Below are 1,743 nucleotides of genomic sequence, written 5' to 3'. Positions count from 1 at the left end.
GGACATTTTTCACCATGTAGCTCCTGTTTGAACCAGTGTTAGTAAACTGGTTCCAGTCTGGATTCAGTCAGTTCAGTGGTTTAACCAGAGTGTGGTTTCTTAGGCTTCACCAGAGGKTTAAGTCAGGTTAGGTTAAGTTAAGTCAGGGTTGTGACTCAGCTGGTCACAGTGAAGGCACATGGTCAGACACACAGAGCTGTCAGAGTTTGGGCCTCCAGCCCTGGATGAACTGACTGATTTTGGTCACATGYAGTCGGCTCAGGTGGAAGTCATGTGACAGGATGTCCTCGGTCAGCTGCACCAGGAGGCTGCCGTCTATTCGCTCTCTCTGGAAGACCTCCACGGCTGCCTCAGGTAGGCCGATGAAGCGCAGGCACGCCGACACTTCCTCCAATGAGAGCGTTGACAGGTCAGCAGGTGGTCTCCAGGTKGGGTCAGGAGGTGACGCTGATCCTTCTGCAACGTTCACTGATGTTCCACCACCTTCTGCACCTCTGGAGGCATCTGCGGTGGGATTAGCAGCGGGCTCAGGCGAGGGGCACGGGGACTGACGGTTAAAAGGGTTCAACGCTCCGAAGGGAGCGAAGCGACTCTGAGGGGGCGGCGGCCTGAGGCGAGGGGCGGATGGCGTGAAGGAATCTGCCCAGGTGACCTGCACTGGCTGAGAGCTGGACGAGTTGTCTGCAGGGAAGACGGGGACTTGCTCCGGACTGGCTGCATTAGGAGCAGGACAGTCTGCCCAGGAACATGGGTAACAGTAGAGGGCGGAGTCAGGAGAGGGCGAGCAGCTGGGACACACAAGGACAACATGACGTTAGAGATTATTTATAATTAACTTTAAAACATATCAGTTCTCTTCAAAACAAGATCAACTGTGGATCAAAACACAATAATAACTAAAACCCAGAGCTGGAAACAGTTCTGCTAATCTGCTAACAGCAGAACTAGCTTCTTATTTAGCACATTAGCTTTTTTGCTAATTTGGGGGGTTCTCAAGCCATTTGGGTCTGAGGACCCCTTACAATGGCAAAAAAGAAAAATTCCAGGGACCCCCTCATAAACCCCCTGCTGTTTTAAAAGATAATTTATTGTCATTTCAACCCCTAAATGCCATGGGAACATATATTTTTATTAAGTTTATTATGTTTGTTTCATTAGTTCATTGTTCTCCATGTATTTTTAAAAATAAAAACCAAATTAACATTTTAGTAAAAAATTTTGAGGACCCCCAAGATACAGTACCTCTCGCAGACCCCTGGGGGTCCAGGAACCCCAGTGTGAGTACCTCTGTGTTAGTGGACTGATTAGCTTCCACWAAATTGTTAATTTTAAGTCCCCTAAAATTCACAAGTGTAAAAATGTTTGTTTTTCTGCCATTTATACCAAAGTAAATAAAATGATGAAGCACCATGTGCATGTCTTTATCAGCTAACTTCAAAATAAGAGCCTCAAAAACAAATAAAATTTAACAGCATTTAAACAACAAATACAAAACCTATGAAAAAGAATGTATTTAATATTTTTATAAAAATACAAACTCAAAGCATTGCTTTTATTCTGAAAGGGTTAAACTAGAAGTATCAGGACTAAAACTCTGGTTTGGATTGGCCAATTTACCACAAATGATCCCGCCCACCTTTTAAATTAAACCAATAGAAAAGTAAGAACAGTCCTGCTAACTGACTTAGCAGCTGTGTGTGTGTGTGTGTGTGTGTGTGTGTGTGTGTGTGTGTGTGTGTGTGT

The 1,743-nt window shown here is 44.9% G+C and overlaps 1 protein-coding gene across 1 annotated transcript in view; it reads right to left on the bottom strand.

Moving 5' to 3' along the window:
- The window catches only part of gareml (GRB2 associated, regulator of MAPK1-like), a gene marked incomplete in the record, with an annotated part of 17,658 nt that continues 15,915 nt past the window's right edge, over positions 1–1,743 (bottom strand). Inside the window, 1 exon segment of the mRNA XM_014028009.1 lies at positions 1–788. Coding sequence (XP_013883463.1) covers positions 200–788 — 589 coding nt within the window.

This window comes from Austrofundulus limnaeus, unplaced genomic scaffold (assembly GCF_001266775.1).
Source record: "Austrofundulus limnaeus strain Quisiro unplaced genomic scaffold, Austrofundulus_limnaeus-1.0 Scaffold709, whole genome shotgun sequence".
Classification (NCBI taxonomy): Eukaryota; Metazoa; Chordata; class Actinopteri; order Cyprinodontiformes; family Rivulidae; genus Austrofundulus; species Austrofundulus limnaeus.
The sequence above is the reverse complement of the archived record's forward strand: the minus strand, read 5'-3'. Positions and strand labels throughout refer to the sequence as shown.